Here is a 27,893-nt window from a genome sequence, read left to right on the forward strand (position 1 = left end):
CAACAAAAATCAATGCTTTTTTGAGTGGTGGATTATAAATTATGTTCAACTTTATAGTTTTAAATGTGATAAACATATGCTTAGTTTTCTATCAGTAGAAAGTCATTTTTGCTTAGCAAAGAGGTAGCATATATAAGCAGCAGCAAAAAAGAAAGTGATTTCCACAGTGACTTCATTTCTGCTATAATTGTTTATACCACGCTCCCCAACCCCATTTTTAAGTCAGTGACAAAACCATTTAGAAATGATACCATAGATGAACTTTATTTTAAAGCTCATAAAAGGTTTCACAATACCGGCAACACACAACCTACATTTCTTCCATTTGACACCTCCACTTGACAGTGCACTGTGTAACAAGTGATACATTTGAAAGATTTGTTCTGCATGCTGCTAACACATTTCACTAGCGCTTGCATTACTCAATGCATTTTAATAATATCAAAGCAAAAAGTCATCTTCTATTGGACAGAATTTTAGAAAGCCCTTGTAAAATCAGATTGTATTGTTTATAAACATCCACACACATGCTGAAATGGAGAGCAAGATGCAAGAAAACTACCTTGGCAGGAACAAATGCTTAATGTTTTTACCCACAGCCCTCTTGAACAAGCAGTATAGTTTGTTTTAGCTTTTCCAAAAGACAAGTCAATTTCCTTCTCAGTGATGCAAATGGTAATACTGCACAGAAGCTTAGTATGAATTCACAATTCCACAGGAATCTGAAAGTTACCAAGGCAATTTTCCCTTTTAGGATCGTAAAGATTACAGACTTAAGCTTTTCCTTTTTCCATATAGTACACAAAAGTTCTAAACATTCTTAAAAAAGAAAATATAAATAGTCTCAGTATGTTACATAGAGTCACATACTACGGCAAAAATATTTTATTAAAGGATAAAGCCAATTTAATGTTATCTAGTCCAAGTCCATATTAATCGAACTCTTCTCGTTAGGGTAACATTCACCATTCTGATGTGGAGGTTCAGCACCAAAATTATTTTTGCCTTGATCTAAAACGTCTTCCTTTTTATCAGTATTTGGGCCATTTGGAGTTCTTTCCAGTTTGGGTGATTCAATTTTTGGTTTGGGTTGTGTTACAACAGGTTCACAGATATTACTCAACTCCTAAAAAAGGAAAACAAAGCTAGTAATCAGACTAACTCTTAGATCCATCTAGTTCATTTTCAATTACTTTCCTACATACTTAAACCAATACTTTTCTATCAACTTCAATTATACTTACCTCAAAGAATCCCATTTATTCATTACACTTGCTCAAAACTATAGCTTGAAGAGAGAAGTGAATATTATCCTATGATGTCTCATGGACTTGCTAAGTATTCATACATTATAATCCTTGCAATAGTATGAAAAGGTAGGAATTATGATACCCACTGATGGAAAGGGGAAATGGTTTACTGAGGTAAAGTAACTTTGCCTCAAGATAAAAAACACAACAAAACCAAAGCTGAAATTCATTGTAGCCCACTGACTTCAAAGGCTCACGCTTCCGTAACTGCTTCTGTAATCTTTACCGTGTCTGAAAATTCTTCCAGACAGAAGGCAGTTACCTGTTTTATTTCCCTCTCAACTTCCTTCAAGCCTCAGGCACTTGGCAAGGCCTTCCCTGTTAAAACCTTTACTTGGGTCCCCTCCACTGTCCAGAATTTCCTAACCCTTCTAACTATTTGTACCATTGGCACTTTATAAACCATCTCATATACTGCCATACATGTTTACTGTCAAGTCGTCTTCACACTAGCAGGGCAGGGATTTCCTTTGTACACTGGAAGTTTAGCACCTGGTACAATGACTGACACATGGCTGAACAAATACATTTGTTGAGCTAAACTAATAAAATGAAAACTTAACACTTATAAAGTCTTCTAAATTTTGTGATTAAACCAAGAAATCTGGTTTTAATCAGGAGGAGGTGAAACTTATTGGAAAAAATGGCCATGTTCAGGGTTCAAGTGATTATAACTTGAGCCCTTAAGAAAACACAGCAATGAATATACAATATCACTCACCTTTATTTTTTCCTTAATTTCTTGAGCACGTATAACAGGATCCTGATCGAGACTCTTTTTAGCCTGGGCATTCATGACGTTATTCATCCACTCCATCACTTCATTCACAGACTTCTCAACCTTCTTCATTTCTGACTCATCAATATGGTTATATTTTTCATCCTGAATGGAAAAAGCATGATCATACAGCAGAATTAAATATTTAACATTGATAAACTTGACAAAATTTTCTATGAAGTTCAAATGCCAAAACAAATTTCTCATTTAAAAACATCTGTTCAGCCGGCACCGGTTTGGCTCAGTGGATAGAGCGTCGGCCTGCGGACTGAAAGGTCCCAGGTTTGATTCCGGTCAAGGGCATGTACCTTGGTTGCGGGCACATCCCCCATGGGGGTGTGCAAGAGGCAGCTGGTCGATGATTCTCTCTCATCAACGTTTCTAACTCTCTATCCCTCTCTCTTCCTCTCTGAAAAATCAATAAAATATATTTAAAAAAAAAAAAAAAAAAACATCTGTTCAGCCGAGACCGGTTTGGCTCAATGGATAGAGCGTGGGCTTGGGGATTGAAAGGTCCCAGGTTCGATTCCGGTCAAGGGCATGTACCTTGGTTGTGGGCATATCCCCAATAGGGGGTGTGCAAGAGGCGGCTGATCAATGACTCTCTCTCATCGATGTTTCTAACTCTCTCTCTCTCTCCCTTCCTCTCTGTACAAAACCAATAAAATATATTTGAAAAATAAATTAATAAAAACATCTGTTCATCCTAAAGTTTCCTCAACTTCACTATTAGCTGATTAAAACCTGCAGTCCCCTCTTCCTGGTACATACAGACTTACATTCTTTCTGAAGTCGGCTGCTATCTTGGCATAGTGCTGCAGCCTCTGACCTAGTTCTTCAAATGCTTTTGGCCGTTCCTCAGCTTCTTGAAATCGAACTTTAATTGGAGTGCCAATTTTCTAAAACAAAGGTAACAAATTAGTATTTGTCATCATCATGTTTTAAAAGTCTATAGTCTAAAGCACAGCCACTGCTTTCAGAGGGAAAAGAAGGGCCTACCATTAATTCTTCTAACTTGTCCACATAGGCTTGTTTTGCTTGGTCCTCTCCTTCCTCATAGAGCCAGTCCTCGGTCTTGGTGAGCAGTTCTAAAAATTTTTGATGGTCCTATATGTGAAACATGAGAACCAACATGACCAAGAGTCATAGTCAGAAATGTTAAACACTAAGTACCTGCTTTTATTTCAAGGAAGGCACATGAATCAATTGGATTCTCCTCATTAAAATGTATGAAGGATCAATGTACTCTACTATCAATCCCATGCAGTATTTCCCATGAGGGATCGACGGTTATTCTTTGGCTTCTCTGTCTTTTACACTGGGACATCTGGGAATTTTTGACACTTACTGACTTACAATACTGTATCTTCAAAGTCTAATTATGGACAATTTTCACATTGAAATCTGAGTATAGAAGAGCAATTATCTTCCTACTCTTCAAAAACAGTTTGGTTGTGATAGTACCTTTCTATTCACGTCCACAACTACCAAATTAGAAGGCAAATTAGACAAATCAAGCATGAAAAACTCATTCCCATCCAACTCATATAAACTATGTACTGCTATTCTAGTCTTAGGTTTGGGCTAACTCTACCTCAGAATCACCACCATAACCAATCTAGGAAATGTTAGGGCAGAGACGAGAACTGAAATATCACAAAAATCTTAGGACTAAAATAGACTCCTAAGTTTAAACTCTTTTAACTTCAGAATTAATCCTTCAACCATCCTAGATCTCTATCTAGCCATCTTTTTTCCAAGTCCCATCTTTAACAATTGCGCTTCTGGGATTTACTCAGAAGCCTACTGACTTTGAGAGCTTAGACAAGGGCTAAGGAGATTGGGGGCTGATAAACTTTGGATTGAATGAATAAACAAGATTTTTGAGATAAATAAGAGCAAGCTAGTCATAAAATTTTTTTTTAGGTCTCTGAAAGCAAGGGTTTTCAATTTATCTTTTTAGCCTATGTAACTGTGAATGTCATAGGCTCTGAATATGATTGGTTTTTTCTTGTAGATGGTAAAAACTAAAGTATCTTTGGTATTAGCTAGATAGAAATATTGTACACCACTAGTGAGCCTCTCTCTGGGGTTTTGTTTATACAATTTCTATTTCTAGATTTTTTTGTTTCCAAAAAGCTTATTATATAATCTAGCAGAGATTCAAATGCTAAATTTGATATTAAGCACGTTATAGCTGAATAAAAACCAGACTCTAAACATACCTGCTCACAGATGAATTTTTCATATGGTCCACACAGCTTATCTCGGAACTCATACACATATTCCTCCACTGCATTTTTAGCATCGTTTCTTTCCTTCTCCAATTTATCCTGCATTATCATCTTACCCTGTTAGGGAATAGAAAAGGTTAATTCCAGCCTTCTATTATCTGTAATAAATTGTACCAAAAAATTAGTATTAACAGTTCTAAATTATACCTCATATAACTTACAACAAACCCTACAAAGTTCTTCATTTTCTAACATTATATAAAAAATTACATAGCTTTCTCATTTGAGATTTAATACTAAGATGAAAAAAACAATTCATGGCTTTTATATTATTTTGTCTTCTTTTATGGAGTTACATGGTTGTCTCATCTTGGAATTAATATTGACCAATAGATAATGATCAGACTACTCTGCCATATTTAAAAATCAAGGATAAATTACTTATATTTATTGTTAAATTTCTAAACAGTGTTCCTATCTGAGTGCAGAAAAAAAATGAATCTTAATCATCTCACACTCTAGACTATGGAAAAGCACATGTTTTAACAGAAATATTCAATGTGGTCTGAAATACCAATTATACTGTGCCCAGTGCTAGAAAATACTGGCATCAAATTTCTTTATAAGGACTTGGAATCAATTTTATACCAAGCAGAATGGTATAGATTTCTTTTGTTACAAAGATGAAAAAACATAAAATTTGTTTAAAATTTTAATTAAACCCTCATCAGGTAGCTCAGTTAGTTGGAGAATCATCCTGACATGTGAAGGTTGCTGGTTCGATCCCTGGGCCAGGGCACATACAAGAATCAACCAATGAATACATAAATAAGTGGAACAACACATCAATTATTTCTCTCTCTCTCTAAAATCAATCAATAAGAAAATAAACTAAAAAGCCACTGATTTTGGTTTCACTCTAAAACTGTATAAAACTTGGGATACTAAAAAAGATTACAGCCATTTATTAGAAATATGGACAATAGGACCAAACAATTAAAAATATTCTAAAGAAAAGATAATTACTGAAAGTACCTACCTCTGTTTCAATGTACATGTTCAGCAGGTCTCTCCCCAGCTGATAGACTAAGTTGGCCTCAACAGGTAGCTCTACATTCACTACCTTGATTTTGGGTTTTTTAGCTTCAGGAGGCTGGTCAACCTTCTTTTCATTTGCCTTGGGAAGGAGGGAAAAAAAAAGAAAAAGAAATTCTTAAAGAATCCTTGAAAAACAAAACGAATAAAACTCCTTATCATACTGATGACATACGCAAAAATAAAATCCTCGTAACTCTGAAATTGAAGTGTGGTGTAAGCTTATCTGATTTCCACCCGCCTGTTTTTAATCAGGGCTGCAATGACATATAAGCATGGCACATTCTCATTTGGGAATTCACCCATACATTTCTTTTCATATTAAACTTAAATCTCTCCTGCTAAAGCTTTTCTCCATTGGTCTTTACCTTTTCATCCCTTTAAGCAATATTTGTGACTCTGAAGAGTAAAAAAAAAATTGCTGCATCTTTATAGTCTAGAATCTGATAATAACTGCAGACTGATCAATGCTAGCAATGTTAAGGTCAACACTATCTCTTTAATATATACATACCTAAGTCCTTATTTCCCAATATTATACCTGCTTGATTACAATTAGCACCACACTGATGAGTGAGTGCCTTTCAAAATGTTCTACTGAATTTGGAGATTACACACATATACCTGTCTGTATATATATACATATATCCTTATCCCTACTACCTGCTTCTGAGTCATATTACTTCTCATAAGCAACTTCCCATGGTCAAGAAATATGTCTTAAAATAGCAAATAAAATGATGTAGCTACTGCTAATAATTTATTGTAGATTTTTCAATATATTTAAATACAGGGCTAAAGAAGTAAGCATCTCCTATGGCCTTTAATTTTCCAATTCCAAGCCTTTTCTGGGTATTTCTAATTCTGCAGGTTCTCACTTGTAGAAAACAGATTGGAAGATAACCAGGAGATATATCACATGTACTCTGGTTGGCTGGTTTGGTCAAGTACACAGAAAGCTCTGCCAATAGATAACTTTGGGGAGCTATTACGATATTAAAATTCTAGGCAGTTTACAGAAAAAACTGGGACTTGAAAAAGGTTCAATTATTTGCCTAAAATTACAAAGACAGAGATGGGATGAGAACTCTCATTTCCCAGACTTCTACTTCAGTGCTCCTTAGAAATCCCACACCTTTGAAATGCTGTAAACTCTGTCAGTAGCAATGACCCAGTCAGTCTGCCTCTATTCTAGTGCACAGGAGAACTCTCCAATATAATGTGCACCCTCGGGGGGCATGACCACCAGACAAACAAATGGATCAGTTGATACCTACACTTAGCAAAACGCTGGAGAACAACAGATGTTTGGGAAACAAATGGATGATAGTCTGTGTCTGACTGATAAGTTCGGTTAAGAGTATCTGGCAATACAACATTAAACCAACTACTGACAAAACCAATTTATCATCACAACATGGCATTTGAGGAACCCTCCGAAGAAGTGAGTGAGAATGTTCCAAAGGGCCCGACACTGATGCCTCCCCCTACAGCTTAGAGCATGATGTGCTACTAATGGCATGTTTCAGACAGGTGTCAACATCATCAGCACCATCAGTTAATGTCAAAGTGAGTGAGGGGAGTGATGCTAAAATCAAGGAGCTGTTACTACAAACAAAGCAGTGCTGCCCCACTGACACCATTAACACTCTAGCAGAAGAAAACAAGGAAGGCTTTCAGAAACTAGAACAAGGACCTATGCTTCACATTGGGACCCCTATAGGAGCAATCAGGACACAGGACACTTCCACCAAGTGTAAAACATATTTTGACACCAATGAACAATCCTGTAATTCATCAAAAGTAAAGAATTCTACATTCACAATGAGAAAACAAAACCATTAATGGAAGGTTAATAATTTGCATGCAACTTGCATAAGGAATAAACTTCTGAAAAGCACAGAATGATATGAAGATAAAGGAAACTTTCTAATATCCATCTGACCATGAAATTTAAAGGTTTAGGAAATGACATTTTTAAAGAGACACAACGCAACTATTTAATTTAGCTTCCAACACATGCTGTGCAAACAGAGCAAATGAACAATTTCTTGGAAAGCAATCTGATTATTTTCAGATAATCCTAATTTATTCAAAATTGACACGTGACTTGAGAGGAGGAGAAAGTTCACTAGACTCTTGTAGCCCATGTATTTATATAAGACTAATTCAAGTGGAAACGAATCACACAGCCCCGGGATGTATCTATTTCTGCTCTTCACAAGTACTTTTGGCAACAGAGAAGACAACCAATGCTATGTGCTCATCTCTTGTTGCGGCAATAAAACAAGAGAAGCCTTCAGGACTGAAGCAGGAAATTCAATTCCCTTAGCTGAGCTTGAGTACCTTCATCTGGTTTTCGCTGAAAAATACATAGAAAATTGACAGGAGAAAAAATCCTACTTAGACTAAATAAGACTATTTGGTGCTTGTTCCTGAAACTGCAATTTAATATTATTAATGATCACACGTTGCAACATTGTCCATTGGAATGAACTAGAAGCATCACTCACTTTGTCAGCATCTGGGGTTTTGTTCTCCTCTGAGGTAAGTTCAGGTGAAGGGGGAGACTGTGAGGTCTGTTGACCATCAGTTTGTACCTGGGGCTGTGTTCCAGCTTCACTGCTGTCTTGCTGGACATTTTTCTGAAATGAAAGCCCAGGCACAAAGGATGTAGAAAGCAGGTGTACTTGGAAAATGTAAAGGTTACAGGGTACCCGAAACAGTATGCTCAATTTCTGAAATCTTAACAGGTGGGGAAAGAGACCGGATAAAAGCAAAATGAACACAAAATATCTTAAAACTTCTTTGCAATTTTAAATCCATAAAAATTATCCGAATGACAGCACTTCATATAGTTAGATAATACAAATAGTAGGCATTTTAATAGATGTGATGACACTAACTCTCTATTAAGAAACTTCCACCTCGCCTTGTACAGATATTGACTCTCGGAAGCAAATGGGTTTACCTCAGACCTGTCCCAGAGAAAAGCTTCCAAAACCTAATTTAACCAGAAGCCATCATGCATGTGGACATATCTCAATTTCAATAAACTGAACAGTTACATGAAAGAGCCAACCATCAGTTATTCAGGGGCTCATCATGATCCCTCTGTCCCCAACGCTTGTCATCTGACTAGTTACAACCAAATGACCTCAGAATAAAGATTATATGCTACATGTTAGTGACTTCCATCCTTCTGCTCCATCCTCAAGATTCTCTTTTCTATCAGAGCTTTGAGATTCTAAGGCTTAATCAACAGCCAACATTTGACTTCACAATATGTGGTCTATATTTTTTTAAAAAAAGTGTTCAGAAGCCAGGCACTCCTGATATGTCCAGAAGGTCCCAACAGACTGACACAACAGGCATTAGAACAATGGTGTCTGTAACCAAATGAGAAAGAACACGGCCCTGGTCATTTTACTCATTGTACTGAAGTCTTTCTACATGAGAACAATACTAAGGCTCAGACACTAATGTTCCTACATGTTCTAGAAATAAGAGGTCTCTGACCACTATTGTCAAATCTTAACTAAAACACTATACTGCCTGGCCCCTCATTTAAGCGATTTCTGATTATTATCCAGAAGTAAACTTAATAGCTGATCTATTTTAAAGTTTCTGAAAGGTCCTCTGTTAGCACTCATGCTTAAGGAAGTCTAAATTACAAACATTCCCAGTAACAACTTTCTATGCTATAGAAAGACACTTTTTTTCCTTCCTCTCACAATACAGCAAACCATGAAAATAAAAGCAAGTTCGTTCTAAATTGCCAAAACCAATTTTGATATTAAAAACAAAACAAAACAGCTTTAATATTTAGTATATATTTCACCAATTTTTTGTAGTAGTTTTTGTTTCCCTTTTCCTTTATCACCAGCCAACATTTGACTTCACAATATGTGATCTATGCTTAAAAAAAAATAATAATGCAAAGAAATTACTCTAATTGTCATATGCCAGGTTCAAATTAATCACAATTCACCACATTCCAGGCTATATATTAACATTATATAGCAACTGTGAAAAATCATTATCAAAAAAGCTAACCAAAATTAAGCAAAACCTATCAATAGTTTAACCCTTCTCTTATAGATCAGGATTAACTCAACTATGTATTCAAACTCAAAGGTTCATCCAAACTTACCTCAGCCTCTGGGTTTTCTGGAGGTCTCTGGCTGAGACACTCTACATCTGCTTCAACAGAAGGCAGCTCACTGTTCTCAGCAGGGACTTTCTCCACCATAGACGCTGTAGAGATGGTGAAAATGCCATGTGTGTTGACTCGCACTTTCACTTTCACTTTTGATTTTTCTCCATCTTTCTGTGCAGAAACATTCTGAACTATGAAGCGGCCTGAATAAAAATAAATTGACAATTTAAAAACTAAATCCACATCTCTGTAAAGAAGATAAAGGCTTCTTCATCCTGGTTGGTGTGACTCAGTTGATTGGACGCCATCCTATGCACCAAAAAGTTGCCAGTTCGATTCCTGGTCAGGGCACATGCCTGGGTTGTAGGCTAGATCCCTGGTAGGGGTCCAGCAGGAGGCAGCCAACTGATGTTTTGCTCTCACATCGATGTTTTTCCCTCTCCCTTCCTCTCTCTCTAAAAACCAAAAAAAAGTCATAGGCTTCTAAGAACTTAAAACTTTAAAGTACTGCTATTCCAATACCTCCCCATTTCCTTCAGCAATTGTATTAGATTTAAGCCATTTAATGTATATTATAACTATAACCTCTTAAAATAGACAAGCCTCCAGTATAATTATAATTATAATATTTGGGCTTAATCTTAATATGCTGTGAAATGTCCAAAAGCTAAGGACACATTTGTGACTGTTTCTATTTAACATTTATGACCCAGCCATTATGTGGAAAACACTAATAATGATCAGTAGTCACTATCTCCTCTCATCCTACTTCTCCTGGCAGGTGAGCGCAAACTACAGGTGAAAATCTGGCAAGTGAAAGGCTGATTGTTATCAGACCATGCTGCATTTTCATCCTACAGGGCTTTCAGAGAATGTATTTTTTCTGATTGAATAATCAAAACAGTTTTCTAGGTTTTAAATAAGTAAGGTGAGCTAAAACCTTTATCAAAACTTCATATTATTATGCACAACAGAGTAGTTCTAGAACACTAAGGAGTTGAAAGCTGAAGCTGACCCAGATAATCCGGGCTCGAATCCTGGCTGTGTGACGAGCGGCCTTTACATGCTTCTATGGAGTAAGCTGATGTTTATAGTGAGCATGGAAAACTATGTAACCAAGAACTGTCAGTGACCATCTCCACCAATAGTAGTACTGTTACTCCAGAGATTACTAAATCAAACTTAAGTAGTGTGAACATACTATGTGCAAAGCGCTATATAGTACTGAACAGCCTTGTATCGAAGGTGCTATCTACACAAACACAAGAAAGTTACAGCGAGAGATGTTGAAATAGACCTTCATTAATGATTAATACACTAGTTCAGGAAATGATTGCTATAAGACCCATTAAAAAACAGCATTTATGCCTGGCAAGTGTGGGTGTGGCTTAGTGGTAGAGTGTCAACCTATAAAATCAAGAGGTCACGGTTCAATTCCCAATCAGGGCACATGCCTGAGTTGTGGGCTGAGGAAGATGTCTGAGGCTCTCCAAAAGACTTCTAGAGTTACTGTGGGTCAAAACAGATGTACAGTGTCAAGCCTCTCCAAGAAAAATGTACCAAAAAAGATATACTTTTAAAAATATGTAGGTACATTTGAGAAGTAGGTCAATGGTTGCTAACCCAGGTTTTACACTGGAATTCACCTATAGAAAGGTTAATGTTAAAAGTAGGTGGTAATTCCTTAAATATAGACTATATCAGAATAGGAAACATGTCTATATGTTCTTAAATATAGATCCTTAATAGCAGCACTAACTAGCAAGTCATTTTACCTCTGTAGGCTAGTTTATTCTCAATAAAACAAAGATTTCTCCATTGCCATTATCCTAAATGTGAATGCAAAAATGCCTTCACTTAGAATTATGTTCCATGCAACACTGCTAAGAATATATGAAAAAGTTTCAAGTTTGTGCATGAAATTAAACCTTAAGAGTAAATACACAGTTAATCACTTTACCTATTTTTGCTTCAGGGTATGGAACGCCTTGAGGATCAGAATAGAAAGCTTCCAGTTCAAAAGGTCCGCTTCTCCAAAAGGTGAGAACTTTGGAGAAGGGAGCAGCATGGTTTTGACCAAACACTTCGTGAACTCTAGAGAAAGAAAAGGCAGTTAGCATGTCAAGTACTTAAGCTTACTGTGCTACATAAACACAACAGGAACATTCCAAAGTCTGTATCAAGTCTACCACTTATAACACCAAAATGACAGAAATACTGATAGGTTTTGTTGTTGAAAAATCCCAGTTAATTATACACAGTAGTATAAAAGTCATTCTTTTATATTAAATCACATTACCTAAAAGTTATTTTCTGATACATACCCTTCAGTGTCTTCTGAATCGTTGTTCCAGACCAGAGATATGGGAAAAGGAACTGCATCTGTGATGGAAAACTCTCTAACTTTAAATGCTGGAGACAAGATTGCACACTTCAAAAAAGAAAGATAGAAAGGAAGAATTCCCTTGAGTACATGAATAATTCCACTCATCTTTTAACAAAACTCAATTCAAACTGGATGAATAAGCTTAAATTCAAATTCAAAATTGCTGACAGTATATGTCAACTATAAAAACTTCCCACAGGTTTCTGGGAATGTTAGCTAAGGAGGCATACCCCTTAGGAAAAAACTAAAATAAAAATCCCATAATGGTTCCTGATGATACAACAGATAACCAGTAATAAATAGCTATAAATTCTTTCCTTTTTTAAGTTTTAAAGGGTAGTCCTTCTAAATAGCTTTCTCCATAGAATCTCTTGCTTTATACAAAACAAAAACCTATGCTGCCCTAGATGGTTTAGTTAAGTGGATAGAGTGTCAGCCTGCGGACTGAAGGGTCCTGGGTTTAATTCTAGTCAAGGGCTTGATCCCCACTGTGGGGCTGGCAAGAGGCAGCCAATCAATGATTCTCTGTCATCATTGATGTTTCTCTCTCTCTCCCCTCTCCCTTCCTCTCTGAAATCAATAAAAATATATTAAGAAAATAATAAGCAAATAAAAAAAAAAACCTATGCTAACCAGATCAAAACTCAAGCATATTAACTTGAAACTTCAGTTAAAACTATGTGACTATTATGCCCTAAATATAAACTAGTATTAATTTTTTAAAATCACTAACTTCTAGATTTGGTGCTTTTGCTTTGTCAAACATCAGGCCTCTGAGCTGCCTTCTTACTTGATAAGCAGGTTCAAAGCAATTTGAAGGGGGAGCAGCTTTTACCTAAAACCAGTTAACGAATACCCTAACCCTGCAAACTTCCCCCCACATCAATTCTGCATTACACCAGATTGCCATTCAAATTCACTCCTATATGCTTTATAACAACTGTGACAACCCATACCCTGCAGCTAATTTTTGCATAACAGCCATTTTCTGTGATACCCTAGAATCATGCCAATAGTTTCTCATCCCCAGTTTGAGAAACACTAGTTCTGTAGTCCTTTAAATTTCCTGGATCTTCTACATTTGAAGATCATCTTCTTCCTATAGTCTTACGGACTTATTTAAAAGTAACTCCCCTTTGCCGGGACCGGTTTGGCTCGTCGGCTTGGGGACTGAAGGGTCCTGGGTTCGATTCTGGTCAAGGGCATGTACCTTGGTTGCGGGCATATCCCCAGTAGGGGGTGTGCAAGAGGCAGCTGATCGATGACTCTCTCTCATTGATGTTTCTAACTATCTCTCTCCCTTCCTCTCTGTACAAATCAATAAAATATATTAAAAAATAAATAAATAAAAATAAATAAATAAAAGTAACTCCCCTTTGATATCTAATTAGGCACACCATGATACAATGAGGTGGAAGAGGTTCTGGCATGAGAGCAAGAGAAGGGCTCAGGAAGCGTACCTGCAATGCACAGCCTCTGGCAACTGCTTCATCTGCATTGAGTGTTGTGCTAACATCTTTTCCAAAGAATCTGGCAATTTTTTCTTTCACAGCTGGAATTCGTGTAGTGCCCCCAATTATCTCAACAGCACTCACATCTTCTACTTTGAGCCGTGTCTGTTCCATCAATGAATAAAGGGGAACTTCTATCTTTTGCAGGAGTTCAGCACAGAGTTCTTCAAATTGTGCCCTTAGTGAGTAAAAGGAACATTTTGTAAGTCTTAGAAAAATTACCTAAAGGCCAATATCTTGTTTTAAACAAATTCTATCAACCTGGTGAATTTACTTTTTTTAAAAATCACCCAAGTTTAACTCTTAATTTACAACTTTAAAAAAATATATAAACATATGAAACAGGTGCAGAAAGGGGGTGAGGGTAGAGGAGAAAAATTAGTTCTACCGAGTATTATTGGAAAAATCACTTTTACATAAAGACTGACATTTCACTTCTAAATGATTTCTGTGATCCAATTCTCATTACTCTAAATATTTATTTCCATTGATTTGAAAATATTCCTGTGAGATATTTGGTGAAACCACTATTCAATTACTGGCTTAGAAGTACTAAGAAGTGAAAAATACCAAAAAGACTTTCATTACATCTTTGCAGAAGTGCCCTAGCTCTGAGGAAGTTGGTTCAGTCTGTCCAGCAGGCAGTGCACAACTGTGGGCCAAGACACACAGCACTACAGTCAGAACCAACCACTGGGCTCTGAGCCAGACTGAGCTCTTCCTATTTACTCTTGCAGATTTCAGAACGCACCTGTTCATCTTTCCCATCACGTCCTGGTCATTCATGAAACACTCAATGCTCAGTGGCAGGTCCATACTGTTGGAGCTCATTAGCTTTTTCAATTTCTCACACTCTTGATACAGACGAAGAAGGGCTCGAATTTTGGATTTTGCATCCAACTTGTACTTAGTTTTAAATTCTGCACAAAAATGTTCTACTAACTTTTCATCGAAGTTTTTTCCTCCCAAGAAAGGATCAAACGCTGTTCCCAGTACCTAATTTAGTTAAAACAACAACCTGGTTATTTTCAACCATATGTTTTCCTACAGTGTTAAACATTCCTACTCAAACAATTTAAGACTAATAAGCTCAATACTTCTCCCTAAATAATAACATGAAATCTAAGTCGTTAGGAGAAATATAACTAAAATTCAAATGAAATACTTAATCTCGAAAATAGTTTTGACCTTTTATGATTACACAGGTGGCCTAAAAAAGCTTTTCTTCCCTAAACAAGAACATTAGAGCAGCGGTCTCCAACCTTTTGGAACTCACGACCACCAGTGGTCCCTGGACCACCTGCTGGCAACCGCTGAGCCATCATCTTTGCGAACAAATCTTTATTCATAACATTACCCAACACTCTTCATTACCAAGACCATAGTCAAGAAGCTCAGTAGCTTAAGGTAAAGACAAATATAACACTTAATAGGTTTTGGTCACTTAATTACCATTTTTTACTTTACCTTCAATTTCCCCTTGTTAAAGGCACAGGCAGACACCTGTAGAGCTGAGTGTCCCATATCAACAAAAACCACTATCCGAGGTTTCTCATCCGGGCCTGGGAGATCGGGCTTATAAATTCCATAGTTCAAAGCAACTACAAAAAAATTAACTGAGTTTCAATTCTTTCATTCAAGGTTTCGCAAGAATTTCACTGTTATGATATAACTAGTGTCCTGGTGCACGAATTTGTGCACACTGAAAGGAAATTAATTAGAAGAAATATTTTAATTTCACTATTCGCCGTTTCTCTATAATAGAAGTGTCAACAAAATACACAATCAACAATGACAAATTAAAACACAATAGTGTGATTGGCACCAGCAAGAACTTTGTATGTATTACACATGGACAAGTTAACTTAGCACTATATACTATCTACTAAAAGATCAATATGCAAATTAACCATCACTCCACTACACCCACAAGCCAATCAGGAGTGAATATGCAAATTAACCCCACCAAGATGGTTGAGGCCACGGAGCAAGCAGGAGGCTTGGGTTTCCCCGGCAATGGAGGAAGCCAAGCTTTCCACACACCCTGGCCAGCCCAGGCCTCCACTCAAGGCTACAAAGTTTCAATTATAGAAGATAAAGAAATCCCAACAAAAATGGTGGCAGCCACAGAGCTGGAGAAAGCAGAAGACTTGAGTTTCCCTTGGCGATGGAGGAAGCCAAACTTCCGCAGCCCTGGCTTGCCTTGGTCTCTGTTCAAGGCTACAAAGATTCAATAATAGAAGATAAATAAATCCCAACAAAAATGGCTGTGGCCACTGAGCAAGCAGGAAGCATGGCTCTCTGCACAAGACCACAAAGTTTCAATTATAGGAGATAAATAAATCCCAGATTCCAGGGCCTTCACTTGGGTCGCCAGGGAGTGTGACTGGCCTTCAGACTACTCAGGTTCCTTGCCCAGGCCACCCCATGCTCCAAGGGAACCTCCACTCTGATCTGGGACACCCTTCAGGGCAAACCAGCTGGCCCCCACCCATGTAGCAGGCCTCTATCCTATCTAATAAAAGAGTAATATGCAAATTGCCCATCACTCCAACACACAAGATGGCTGTCCCCATGTGGACACAAGATGGCTGCCACAAGATGGCTGGCAGGGGAGGGCAGTTGTGGGTGATCAGGCCAGCAGGGGAGGGCAGTTGGGTGGGACCAGGTCTGCAAGGGAGGGCAGATGTGGGGGATCAGGCCTACAGGGGAGGGCAGTTAGAGATGACCAGGCCAGCAGAGGGAAGTTGGATGCAACTGGGCCTGCAGGGAACAACGGTTGGTGGGGGGACCCAGGCTTGCAGGACAGAGCAGTTGGGGGGGTACAAGGCCTACAGGGGAAGGCAGTTAGGGGTGACCAGGCCTTCAGGGATGGGCAGTTGGGGTGACCAGGCCTGCATGGGAGGGCAGTTAGGGGCAAACAGGCTGGCAGGGGAGCAGTTAGGCATCAATCAGGCTGGCAGGGGAGTGGTAGGAGGTGATAAGGTTGGCAGGCAGAAGCGGTTAGGAGCAATCAGGAAGGCAGGCTGCTGTAAAGCCTAAGACCATCAGAAAATATAGATGTTTACATTACAATTCATCAACAGTAGCAAAATTAGAGTTATAAAATAACAACGAAAATAATTTTATGATTGGGAGTCACCACAACATGAGAAACTGTATTAAAGGGTTGTGGCATTAGAAAGATTGAGAACTACTGCTGTAGGAGGCAAGAGTGACCACTTTGCTCAACATTATATCCACACCTCAACCCGATGCCTAGCAAACGGTACAGCTTAGAATTTGAGAGAGAGGATCAATGCCTAACCATATATATTCAGGAAATATAGGAGGAAAACTTTACCAGTAATTGTAGTCAAGGTAGTTGTTAAGACCCAGAATCGTAAGATTTAGAGAAAAATTGTTTCTTAACTATAAAAACAATCTAAGAAAATTTAAAAACTAAATCCAACACAACTAATTCAAAAAATAAATATATACAGGTTACACTTGTTTATATGGAAACTAATACAATAAATAATACAAGAATACAGTTTTGTGTACTCACAACTGTAAACCTACTTTTGCCCCATCCTGTGTGTGTGTGTGTGTGTGTGTGTGTATTTAAAAGAATTTTCTAATGAAAACAGATAAATAAATCTGAGAAAGTACCAATTTCTCATTAAATGTAAGCATCTGGAAAGCTGAAGTTGTGCTTTCAAACCTAAAACTTTAATAAACTGTATTTCTATATCGATGTGAAAAATTGTTTAGTAATTGTTTCTGATGTGTCTTAATTCTAGTTATGGTAGTATAGTCACTCCACTCAAAAAGATTTTGCTTACCAGCTGTCATATCATTCATGAGTCTTAAGCAGTTTAGACCAACAATTTGTGCAGCATCTAATACAGATCGCCTCTCAGCATCTGTGAAGAAAGAGGGGACCTAAAGAAAAGGAAGAAAAGAATTTTAAAATATTTAGAACACAAGAATATATATCAATACAAATTCCTTATAACAACTTGTACTAAATTCATAGGTGCCTTAGCTAGGTCATAAACCAGAAATAGACCTTTAGGCTTAGTTTCTTAACATTCAGAACAGTAACTTACTTTTGAAAAGATTGTCCTAAACTTATCAAAGGATGGAGTTTTTTATGGTGTTGAGTGAGGCGCTTCTAACTAGGTTATTTTTATCACTTTTCTAGGACAGTATTTAACTAGGATACTCAAGATCATATAACATAGAAGCACTTAACTAGAAAGTACATAAGACTTCGTGGCTTTCACATTTTCCCCCCCAAAGTATTTGTAGATGCTTCAGAAAGAGACAAAGACAAGAGCTAATGTGGGTCTCTGCTCACCTTTCAAATCAGAACACCGCTTTCATCAGTTTTTTTCATCAAGTTAAAGAAAAATAAAAAAGGAAGAACCACTGACTTATAATTTAACTAGAGGCCCAGTGCATGAAATTCATGCATGGGTAGGGTCTCTATGACTGGCCTATGAACAAGGCCAATCAGGGCCTTCTGGCTGCCTGCCAGGGGTTCCCTTCATTTCACGCCACCCCCTGGTGGTCAGCACACATCATAGCATAAGATAGAACTCCCAGTCTCTCTCCCGCAGGGACACTGCATATTAGCCTTTTATATATATATATATATATATATATATATATATATATATATATATATATATATATATATATATATATATATAGATTCTTTAATTTTACAAGAAATTAATGTAATTTCTCCAAGCAACAGGCAGACAACCCTGTGGTAGATCATATTCTATCTTATAAGAGCAAGAGAAGAAATTTTAGCGCTCTCTCTCTCTCTCTGTTCTTTCATATCCTAGAATATACTGCATAAAGGTTCTGACTAGTCTGGGAAAGTCACCCAAATTATGCAATCACACAAAGATCATGGTGTAGGTAAGTCCTGGGGAAGAGTTCATAAAGTTACCCTAGACATCTGGGAGAACAGAATTTAAAACTACTCTTTTGGTGTCCAAATAAAAGGTAGGTAACCTTTGTCCATTTCAAATACTCCTTGATAACTTATCAATTGTCCATTGAAGGTAATATGTTGGCTAGTGCTGAAAATCTAGGTTTTGTCACTACTGGTAGGTTACATTTTAAAACTTCTAATTCACTGGTTTTCAATTTGAGGATTGAATTTAGAAAAACTCTCATGTATGTATACAACTTGTCTAACAGTGAATATCCCCCATTCTACTTATCAGTCTGTATTTTCAAAAAGCCTCATGGGAGATTTTTATTTGTATCTCAAGAATCTTTGCCCTTTCTGGCTAAAAATACAATTCAAACCTCCTCTGAAATAATCCAGACTATGCTAACAAGGCCCATAGAATTTTGATTCTTAGTAATAGAACTGCTTTCACAAATTGTATTATACTTGTGAGTAACATAAAGCAGGTTAAAATAAGACACATTGCCTTGCAGAATTTTACTTACTGAAATAACACAATCTGTTACTGGTTTCTTGAGGTTGTTTTCAGCAGTTTCCTTTAACTTAGTCAACAGCATGGCTGTTATCTGTTCCACACTAAACAGATGTTCTTCATCCATGTACATTACCTATATTGAAGAAAATGTTTTAACTAGTGGAAATTAAAATTACCTGCTAATATTAACTCCCAAATATTATTACATTATCTCTTCCAGAAAATCTCTATAGTTATAGTTGTTTAGGGGAAAAGAAAAGGAAAGGGGGAAGGGAAAGAGAAGCAAAGAAAAAAAGGAAGAAAGAACGTTTTTTTCCCTACTGATGAAGAGGAAAATAAAAACTAGAGCAGATTTTCCCTACCCAAAGTACTAGTCAAAACATTATGGAAGGTAGCAAATTTCTACTCTAACTAAAGATCTGAACCACTGGGTTAAATATTATTTTGTGTAGATCATCAGATGGGAATGCTTCTGCAAGTTTAAAAAAAGATTTCTGGTAATGTTACAAGGCTGAGCTCCAAACAATGCAACTGGGCTGCACTGGACAGACTTTTATTTGACATGAAAACACAACTTAGGATTTTTAAGCACCACTAAATTTTACAATTGTCAGGAAATTATAAGAAACACAAATTAAGTTACAGCTGTATAAAATGTTTGAATAATTTTCAAAGACAATTTAAATATATACCTAAAGTTTAAAAGAAGTAGAAAACAAAGGAATAAAAAGACTATATTGTACAATTAAGGAATGAGAGCTAAGTTTTCATTAAGAATTAAGTACCGTTCTCTATAGATAAGTTAGTTTCCTATTAAGATAAAAAGTTAGTTGCTCAATTATATTACCTTTATTCCAACGCTACCATTTTTCATCTGAACCAAATCATAACTTAAGTTTTCCTTCTCTTTTTGAATGAAGGGGTCATTAAATGTTCGGCCATGAAATCTCTTAAAGTTAGACACTGTATTGTTTGCATGAGTGATTTGCTGCACAAGAAATCAGAGATTTTAAATTATTTTCTAATTTCAACATCTATTAATATTAGTACTTAAAACCATTTTACAAAAAGTCTCTTGTAGAACTCAAACCATGTGGTTATAAGTAACTTTCCCAGAGCCCTGAATTTCCCCATCAATGAATGGACTTTATTCTTTCTCCTTTTCCTATAGGTAGGCAGTGAGATGCAACAAGAGGCAGTATTGTCACCACAGACTAAAACAGATTTCAAAATATGCAAGATATTCTTGTACTTCATTTCATTCTTGCTCTTCTCTAAACTTGTTTTCTACCCATTGAATGGATAAATAAGATCTAGATGTACTATAGTCAAATTACATTTTTTAAATAAAGGGTTCATTGTTATAGTCTAATAAATTGTTAAGTGGCCAGAATAAACATATGTGCCACAAAATACCTGGATTGCTACTTTTCCAACCATTAGCATGCAATGCTAATTATCAATACCAAAAACCAGAAGAGGCAAGGAAAATTCAAAACTTTCTGAATGACCTAATACTTTCAAATGCATGTACATATTTTTTATGATTAGGCTCTGGATTAAGAAGTCCCACTTCACAACATTGTTTCACGCAAACACACCAGCAGAAAGAATCTTATTTAAAATATAGAAGTAATTAAAAAGGTTAAGAAATAAGTTATCAGGTCAAAAATACCAAAACAGTTCACCAATTACTTTTTTCTCTGACTTCCTTTTTTTAAAGGAAGAAATACAGTTTGGTAGCATTTATTTTCAAACAATAGAAGTAAAAGCAAATTTATAATCTAAAACTCCTGTGATTCTATAACTGAGATAAAGAATGTCTAATAATCTACAGGCCAGATCTGAGCCTCAACTGATTCTCCTCACATAACCACAAAAATGCAATAGAAGTCTCTCTCCTTTTAAGTATGCATACCTATTTCTCTTTTCTCTTGTTATCTCTTCCAAATAACCATAGTATAGTATTCTAGGGTTTTGAATTTTATTTCTTTTTTTAGCAATACTCTTTCCTTTTTTAAAAAGAATGTTTCAGTATCTCTCTTAAAGCCTCTCAAAGGGCGGTTCATTTTTTTTTTCCTCCTATATTTTCCGCCCACAACTCCACGAGTTATAAGATGAGGCCTAAAAGGGAAGGACAGATGTACATTTCCTGGACACATTAAGTACTAACAGGTGAAATTAATTTCAATAGCTATTTAGCCTAAATCTAAAATACTATCATTTCTACATGTAATGTAAATATTGGTGAGATACTTTATAAAATATAGGTGAGATACTTCAGTTTAAGTGTTCAAAATCTCATGTGTGTTTCAATTCAGAAGACTAGGCACATTTCAAGTGCTCAGCAGCCATGTGTAGCTAATAGCTGCAATATAAGAGCATGGTTTAGAGACAAAAAGTTCTCCCAGTCATACTTTAAATATTAAGTAACCTGAAAACACTTTTAAACACAGAAATTCTAGAAAAAACTTTTAATTCTTAAATGAGTATTATGCGAAACTTGACAAATTACATAAGTTAGAAGGTAGTGAAGTTACTAAAAATTAAGGTTGGCAGATTAGACAGTAAAAGCAGATCCTATTCTTTCATTCAATAAGACAAGAAGGGAACAGAAGAAAAAAATAACCATTCTAAGTAAGGGCTGATAAAGATACATTACATTTTGAAAACTCAACAACAGATAGGCTTAGGTATTTCACATTCCTGCATGTCCTTGAGATTTCACCTTTAAAACCTCCCCCTTAAAAATTGACCAGAATTCTCTTAAAGAACATACCTGATTTTTGGCTGCAACTCCAATTGTTCTGTTTTTTGACCCAAATGATATGACTGATCTATAAAAAATATAAAAACATTTTTAAAACGTGTTTTAAAAATGTGGACATTTTTAGCTGACAAGAGATAAAATTTAACATAAAGTTCCTACCCATGGAGGGGAACAAATGTAGCACAACTCTGAAGTCTAAACTTTGCTCAAATACTCAGAGGGGGTACAGGTCTGTTCATTTAACTGCTACTGAAAATCCAGTCTAGGTGGTAGTCCTACTCCCTTCCTCTACCCCCCAAAAAATAGTCTGCCCATAGCTCAGGGGACAGTTTCCATGTGTATTTTTACTTAACATTTCAATTCTCCAAGCCCCATTGCTAGAAAGCAATGCTTCGAATAAAGGGTATTAACTTGGCCCTAGATATAAGCTTAACAAAAAGTATGGTGTTAACTACTTCTCAGTCACCAAGTGTACAAGTCTAAATAGCATTGTTACTTTTACTGCTGTCCTGATAATACATCTGCCTCTTTTAGAATCACAAGTTTTTCTATAAACCCACATAAGTGGGCCTAAGTTATTCTTCTGGGGTATATAAGCACAAAAGAGGGTCATTCATGGAAGATTCCACTTCGAAGCCAAGTAAAAATAATGCAGAGAAGTACCACAGCAAAACTGAGTATAAATGTGAAGAACCAGTTACATTGTTACCTTGAAGAGATGAAAAGTGACCCATAATTATGAGAGCGCCTTCCAGCGCGGGAAATAGAGTGGCACAGAGCGGGGAGACACACACACACACACACACACTAAGAGTCACAAGAAGGTACTGTAGGCGAATTAGGTTTCAGGTTCCAGAGCAGGTAGTTGTAATGGTAAAGATGAACAAAATGGGAACATACTGAGGGTATTGAGCACCAGGCTAAATCAAGTTTAACTTTGCTCTAACACAGACATCATAGACCTAGATTTTCTGAGCAGGTGTCATGTAATATCCCCAAAACTAGGGAAGTGTTCAAAAAAATGGAGCTTTTAAGATAACTTCCCAAACATTCTGAATTCAAAGTAACTATACACTCGCAGAATGCATTTACTCATTTTCTAAGAAAAATCAAATTAATTATATTAAAAAGAAAATTACCAGTTGCCAATGCAGTTGAATCAAACATCTATTGTATCAAAAACATTAAAGGGAATTCCAATACTGCCCACAGTTTAGTTTTGAGAGCCATACCTGTTGTCTTTAGTTTCACAGTGGTCACTAAAGGCACATAAACAATTCTTATCCTACCTTCAGTTTTTATAGGGATCAAAGAGAACAAAGATGTCAACTGCACCCAGGCCCCGGAGCCTGAGAGGCTGTCTTCCTCCTCACTGTCCTCCAAAGACTGGGCCCTTCGCCTCGCTACAAACAGGCTTTCCACAGGGGGGCCCAGCATACGCTGAGGGAATAAAGTCTTCCCAGCGCTGCAAGTGTTGTCAAGTGTTTGCTTATTTTGATTTTCCATTAACTTTCATAAATGTTCATCTCCACTTAGTGATACAAGCCCATTTTACCTTTCTGTTCAATGTTTCATTCTACGACTTTTATCTTGAGTTTAAGGCATTTGAAAATAAATGAAGGCATTAAAAAGAATCACCTACGTTACTTTCTCTGAAATATAAGCAGCTGTTTCCATTAACACATGTAAGCATGTTGTCTTCAGAAAATAAGCCCGGGGAAAAGGTTGCTTTTTAAAATGTCACCCCTTGCCCACTCCACGCCGCTGGTGAATAGAACATTTAATTCAGTAACGACTCCCATCTTATTAAGTTCTAGCCCTCTAGTACAAAAGCAGGCTATTTTTACTTTCTCTTCTTTAAACTGGGAAAATTTAATAACTAAATTAGAATAAGACTTAGGATCCCTTTTTCATAAAACGGGCAAAAAGGACGTTTCCATCCTCCACAGGGAAGCCAGGCAGAGGACAGCGCCAGAAGAACCAGGAGAGCGGGCGGGAAAGGGTGGATGGACCTGCTGAAGGGGCGGCGGACAGGCTCTGGAAGCTTCCAGCTCATCCGGAGACTCGCGGCGGGAAGAAGGCGCCGCGGCGGGGGCGGCGGGGGCGATTCAAACCGCGGCCCCGTGGCCGCCCTCACCGGCGCCCCGGGGCGATTCAAACCGCGGCCCCGTGGCCGCCCTCACCGGCTCCGACACCACAGCCCGGCCGTGGGCAGGTCCAGTCGGCCGCGCCCCGAGGCCCCCGCCCGTGGAACAGCGACCCCGCCGCGCTCCATCGCCCGCGCTCCGGGCCAGCTGCCCCCAGGCCCCTCGCGCCCCGGCCGCTCCGGGTCCAGCCCTCGCCCAGCGCCCCGCAGGGTCCACTTACGGGGTGCACCGGTCGCTGAATTCGTTGGCGATGGTCTCGATGCCCCCGGCCCGGGCCACCGCGATGTAGCAGCTCTGCGAGCCCACATCCAGCCCCACCACCGACATGACTGCTGGCGGTGCGCCTCCTCCGCCCCGAGTCTGGGTCCGGGTCCCGGGCAGCTCCTCCGGCCGCGGCGCGCGGCTCCCGCGGGTCCGACTGCTTCTCGGTCACTGGGCGCCCGGCTTCCCCGGCACCGCGGCGGCTGGCAGAGGGCTCACCGGAGGCAGGGGCGCCGAGTCTCCGCGGCCGCTCCGGCTCCCGCTCCCGCTGGATCCGCAGCTGCTGGCTCCGCGCTGCGCGCCCCAGAACCGACCCAAAAGGGGAGGCCTCAGCTCCTCAGCTTTATGTATCGCACTGATCAGAAGTTTCCAGAATCTGCGGCATTTACTCACCGGCGCCTCCACCGGCCCCTCCACGTGCCACTTCCGCTTCCTTCTTCTCGAGCCTTCTCGAAAGATTCCACCCAATGGGGCCCTGGTCCCCGCAGGGATGACCGCCGTTGCCATGGCGCGGGAGAGCCGCTCCAGAGCTATTGGCTCAGCCGGCCTGGCCGCCCGCTCACGCCTCCTCCTCCCTCCCGGCCCCGGCTCTTCGCTGTTAAGCCAGCGGACAACGATCAAGGACTCGAAAAGTCGTCCTCTTCATGGTTTACTCGTGGGCAACACTGTCCGACCCCTAGACCCTAACGAGAGACGGGGGAAGTGAGAGGACTGAGAAAACCCCCACACTGAGGGGGCGACCCGTTGTCAGGAGAGCGTATTGGGAAATGTAGTCTGGCTGGCTGTCCGTGTGCACCTTGCATGCTGGGACCTGTAGTCTCAGCCGCGGTGCGTGCTGGGACCTGTCTTTGTTTTGTAGAACTCTCGCGAGAACCGACTTTTCTACTACGCTTTTGCGCACGTTCTGAAACCTTGGCAGTGCAGTGTTGTGTGCTGGTTGGTTTTTTACTCGTGTCTGATATTGTCTAGGTTACCCCACAACGGGATTATGGACAAGGAATTTCCGTTTAAACCGAGAATAATAAGCTCAGGGTTTCTGTTAAATGTACTTGTATTCATCAGCCAAGTTATTCTTTTGTGGAATAAAATATCTGTTTCTTTTTGTTTCGTAAAGAAAGCATTTTTGGATGTGACATGATTTACAATTCTGAGGTATCACTTGCTACTTGTGCAGATTTTGTTCTGTCCTGCCAATCCTAGCCATAGATTAATTATTACATAACGTTTAATTTGTTTGATCTAAACGCTTTTTTTTTTTTTTTTGTCTCACCCTGAAAAGCAATATTCTTGTTTACTTTTCAATAAAGACTCAACCATGAAAAGAAAAGGGAAAAAAAAATGTTGGAACTCTGCTAGTATTTCAAGTCTTTTGTATCCTCCCGTGTCTAAGTGCCTGATAACCTTGCTTTCCCTCAGGTTCATGGAAGTACAAGCACAGTTCAAACACACAACTAGATAAGTTAGGAGCTGTTACCTAGTCACAAAAATCTAACTCCTGATGAGGATGGCAATCCTTAGGTTAAATCAGAGACAAGACTAGAAACCCGGGTTATGTTACATATAAAATAAGTTCGAAGTGTTTCCTGTTGTTGTTTTGTTGTTTTTTATGGTGGCCTAGCACATAAGACAACTTGCTTAATCAGGTACTGCATTTAACTCACCTCTAAAATGGGGGCAATAATAGTAGCTATCACAGATGATTGTATCCTTTGTTAACTATTTTTATTATTAATAGTATTACAGATGTCCACAATTTCCCCTCTCCCATCGTCCCCCTCCACCTGGCCCTTGTCCCACCCAGGCCTTCTCCATGATATACTATGTTCATGGGCTATGCATATATTCATATTCGTTCTTTGGTTAATCACACACCCCCAACTACTGCCACCCTCTGAGATGTCAGTCTATTGCATGCATCCATTTCTCTGACATAATTTATTCGTCAGTTTATTTTGTTCATTATATTCCACATGTACATTAGGTCACGTGATATTTGTCTTTCTCTAACTGGCTTATTTCCCTTACCGTAATAATTTATAGGTCCATCCATGCTGTCTCAAAGGGTAAGAAATCCTTGTTTACTGCTGCAAAATATTCAATTTAGTAAATGTACCACAACTTATTTATTTATTTTTATTGTTTGAAGCTTTACAAATAGTAGTACATATATCTCCTTTTCCCTCCCTTAACCTCCCCCCAGCATCCCCAACCCTTCCCATATACCTTTACCTGCCCCCACCACCACAACTTTTTTTATCCACTCATCTGCATATGGGCACTTAACTGTTTCAAGATCTTAGCTACTGTTATGAACATAGGGCTGCATATATTCTTTCTAATGGTGTTTCAGGATTCTTAGAATTTATCCCAGTGGGATTACTGTGTCAAATTCCATATTTATTTTTTTTGAGGAAACTCCACACTGTTTTCCATAGTGGCTGCATTTCCACCAGCAATGTACTATACAAGGAGGGTTCTTTTTTCTCCACATTCTCTCCACTTGTGGTTTGCTAATTTATTGATAGTAGCTATCCTGGCAGGTGTGAGTTGTTACCTCTTTGTAGTTTTAATTTGCATCTCTCTGATAATTAGTGGACCTTGAGTATTTTTTCATATATCTATTGGTCATTAATGTGTCCTTTTTGGAGAAGTGTCCATTTAATTGAATTCTTTATCTTCCTTTTGTTAACTTGTATGAGTTCTTTATATATTTTCTTAAATTAACCCCTTATCAGATGTATTATTGGCTAATATGTTCTCCCAGATACTGGCTCCCTTTTCATTTGGATGATGGTATCTTATGCTGTGCATAAGCATTTTAGTTTGATGTAATTCCATTTGTTTATTTTCTCCTTTGTTACCTTTGCCCTAGGAGATATATTGGCAAATATATTGCTACAAGAAATGTCTGAGATTTTGCTGCCTATGATTTTTTCTAGAATTTTTATGGTTCTGCAATTTATGTTTAAGAATTTTATCCACTTTGAGTTTATTTTTGTGTAAGGTGTAAGTTGGTGTCTAGTATAATTTTTTTTGCATGTACTTGTCCAGTTATCTCAACACCATTTATTAAAGAGACTGTCTTATTCCACTGTATGTTCTTTTTTCCTTTGGGTTGATTTCTGGGTTCTCTGTCCTGTTCTATATGTCTGTTCTTGTACCAGTATCAGGGTGTTTTTATTACAATGACTTTGTATCAGAGCTTGATATCTGGTATTGTGGTCCCTCCAACTTTGTTCTTTTTCAAGATTGTTGGAGCTATTCAGGTCTTTTTTGGTTTCATATGAGGTTTTGGAGTATTTGAGCTAGGTCTCTGAAATATGTTGTTGGTATTTTAATGGGGATTGCATTGAATCTATAGATTGCATTAGGTAGTATGGACATTTTAATTATGATAATTCTACCAATGCATGAAAATGATATATTTTTCCACTTGCTTACATCTTCCTCTATCTCTTTTTTCAACATCTTTTAGTTTTCCAAGTACAGGTCTTTTATCTTCTTTGCTAGGATTATTTCCCTAAGTTTCTGAATTTTTTGGTTATATTTATAAATAGATTTTTTTGTTGTTGTTAGTTTCTTTTTGTGTATAAAAATACCATCGATTGCTCAGGCCAGTTTGGCTCAGTGGATAGAGGGCTTCAGAATGACTGGTCCAAGGTTCAATTCTGATAGAGGGCACATACCTCAGTTGCAGACTCCTGGGCCTGCCTGGTCGAGGGTATGTGGGAAGCAACCAATCACTGTGTCTCTTTCACATCATTGTCTCTCCCCCTCCACTTCACTCTCTCTCAA

General features: G+C 38.2%; 1 protein-coding gene across 3 annotated transcripts; it reads right to left on the reverse strand.

Annotated features, from left to right (window-relative positions):
• Positions 1-237: 237 nt before the first annotated feature.
• On the reverse strand, positions 238-24,459 carry HSPH1 (heat shock protein family H (Hsp110) member 1). 3 transcript variants are annotated; one of them, XM_036456316.2, is made up of 18 exons: positions 24,058-24,453; positions 21,700-21,757; positions 19,768-19,908; positions 18,931-19,053; positions 17,298-17,397; positions 14,941-15,074; positions 14,225-14,469; positions 13,423-13,651; positions 11,901-12,007; positions 11,537-11,670; positions 9,571-9,779; positions 7,931-8,062; positions 5,362-5,499; positions 4,314-4,439; positions 3,088-3,195; positions 2,868-2,987; positions 2,032-2,193; positions 238-1,126 (listed from the first exon to the last, which is right to left on the reverse strand). In XM_036456316.2, exons 1-18 carry the CDS (start codon positions 24,162-24,164, stop codon positions 917-919), a joined length of 2,583 nt encoding a protein of 860 aa, XP_036312209.1. In that variant the 5' UTR covers positions 24,165-24,453; the 3' UTR covers positions 238-916. The 3 variants fall into 3 exon arrangements, with proteins under 3 accessions (XP_036312209.1, XP_036312211.1, XP_045444442.1); XM_036456318.2 differs by lacking the exon at positions 7,931-8,062 and having other exon boundaries at positions 24,058-24,454; XM_045588486.1 differs by lacking the exon at positions 238-1,126 and having other exon boundaries at positions 2,159-2,305; positions 2,783-2,987; positions 24,058-24,459.
• Between the last annotated feature and the right edge of the window lie 3,434 nt (positions 24,460-27,893).

The sequence above is a fragment of the Pipistrellus kuhlii genome, unplaced genomic scaffold, assembly GCF_014108245.1.
Source record: "Pipistrellus kuhlii isolate mPipKuh1 unplaced genomic scaffold, mPipKuh1.p scaffold_m20_p_3, whole genome shotgun sequence".
NCBI classification, from domain to species: domain Eukaryota; kingdom Metazoa; phylum Chordata; class Mammalia; order Chiroptera; family Vespertilionidae; genus Pipistrellus; species Pipistrellus kuhlii.

What these genes read in the sequence shown, in the direction of transcription:
- HSPH1 (XM_036456316.2), bottom strand. Translation starts at nt 24,164, where the DNA reads ATGTCGGTGGTGGGGCTGGATGTGGGCTCGCAGAGCTGCTACATCGCG. An exon ending in GTGATGGGAAAGATGAACAG is followed by an intron (nt 13,652 to 14,224) that starts GTGCGTTCTGAA and finishes TTACTCACTAAG; the next exon opens with GGCACAATTTGAAGAACTCT. An exon ending in CCAGAGGCTGTGCATTGCAG is followed by an intron (nt 12,008 to 13,422) that starts GTACGCTTCCTG and finishes TCTTTTTTGAAG; the next exon opens with TGTGCAATCTTGTCTCCAGC.